We start from the raw sequence: 864 nt of genomic DNA, 5'->3' as shown, positions 1-864 counted from the left end.
GACAAGGGGCGGGGCTAACGGAGGCCACACCCCCAGCTGGTACCATTGCCTAGAGTCAAGCCACTCGTACAGAGGCAGGGCTAAGGGAGCAGGCCACACCCACGGAGGTGGAGCCACAAAGGGGTGTGGCCATTGGATAAAGCCACACCCCCAGTGTGGGTGGGACCACAAAGGGGTGGAACCAGGGGCACAAGCCACACCCCCAGGGCTTTATGCAGAGCTAGAAGCCACACCTATGAGGGGTGGGGCTACCAGAAGGCAACACCCACTGGGAGGGGTGGGACTGAGAGCAGACCACACCCCCAAGGGGGTGGAGCTAAAACAGCAAGGGGCTACCCCATCCCTTACCATTGCACAAGGGGCATGGCAGGAGGAACCCCACCCTATGGGTGTGGCTGGGGTGGGAAAACCCCACCCTATGGGCGTGTCTACCCCCCCACCAGTACGCCCAGGCCCTGGCCGAATTCATCCGCAGCCAACGGATCCGGGAGCTGAAAGTTTGGACCAGCCACATGAAGCGCACCATCGAGACAGCCGAGGCCCTGGGGGTCCCCTACGAGCAGTGGAAAGCCCTCAACGAGATCGACGCTGTGAGTCACCCCCTCTTGTTTTGGGGTTTTTGAGGGGGGGACACCCCCAAATCCACCCCACCCCCCCCCATCATCCCTACCCCGCAGGGCGTCTGCGAGGAGATGACCTACGAGGAAATCCAGGAGCGCTACCCCTACGAATTCGCCCTACGGGACCAGGACAAGTATCGTTACCGTTATCCCAAAGGCGAGGTAAACCCCCTCCCCCCAAATTAATGCAGCGTTTTGGGGGGGGACAACACACACTCCCCATGCCCCCCCCCCAAAGTCCTAT

The 864-nt window shown here is 61.6% G+C and overlaps 1 protein-coding gene across 1 annotated transcript in view; it reads left to right on the top strand.

The window, feature by feature from the left end:
- The window catches only part of PFKFB1 (6-phosphofructo-2-kinase/fructose-2,6-biphosphatase 1), a 2,859-nt gene extending 2,053 nt beyond the window's left edge, over positions 1 to 806 (top strand). Inside the window, exons 9-10 of the mRNA XM_010571513.1 lie at positions 444 to 590; positions 678 to 806. Coding sequence (XP_010569815.1) covers positions 444 to 590; positions 678 to 806 — 276 coding nt within the window. The remainder of the gene's footprint in view (positions 1 to 443; positions 591 to 677) is intronic.
- Positions 807 to 864: the final 58 nt, after the last annotated feature.

This window comes from Haliaeetus leucocephalus, unplaced genomic scaffold (assembly GCF_000737465.1).
Source record: "Haliaeetus leucocephalus isolate CR32 unplaced genomic scaffold, Haliaeetus_leucocephalus-4.0 Scaffold337, whole genome shotgun sequence".
NCBI classification, from domain to species: domain Eukaryota; kingdom Metazoa; phylum Chordata; class Aves; order Accipitriformes; family Accipitridae; genus Haliaeetus; species Haliaeetus leucocephalus.
The sequence above is the reverse complement of the archived record's forward strand: the minus strand, read 5'-3'. Positions and strand labels throughout refer to the sequence as shown.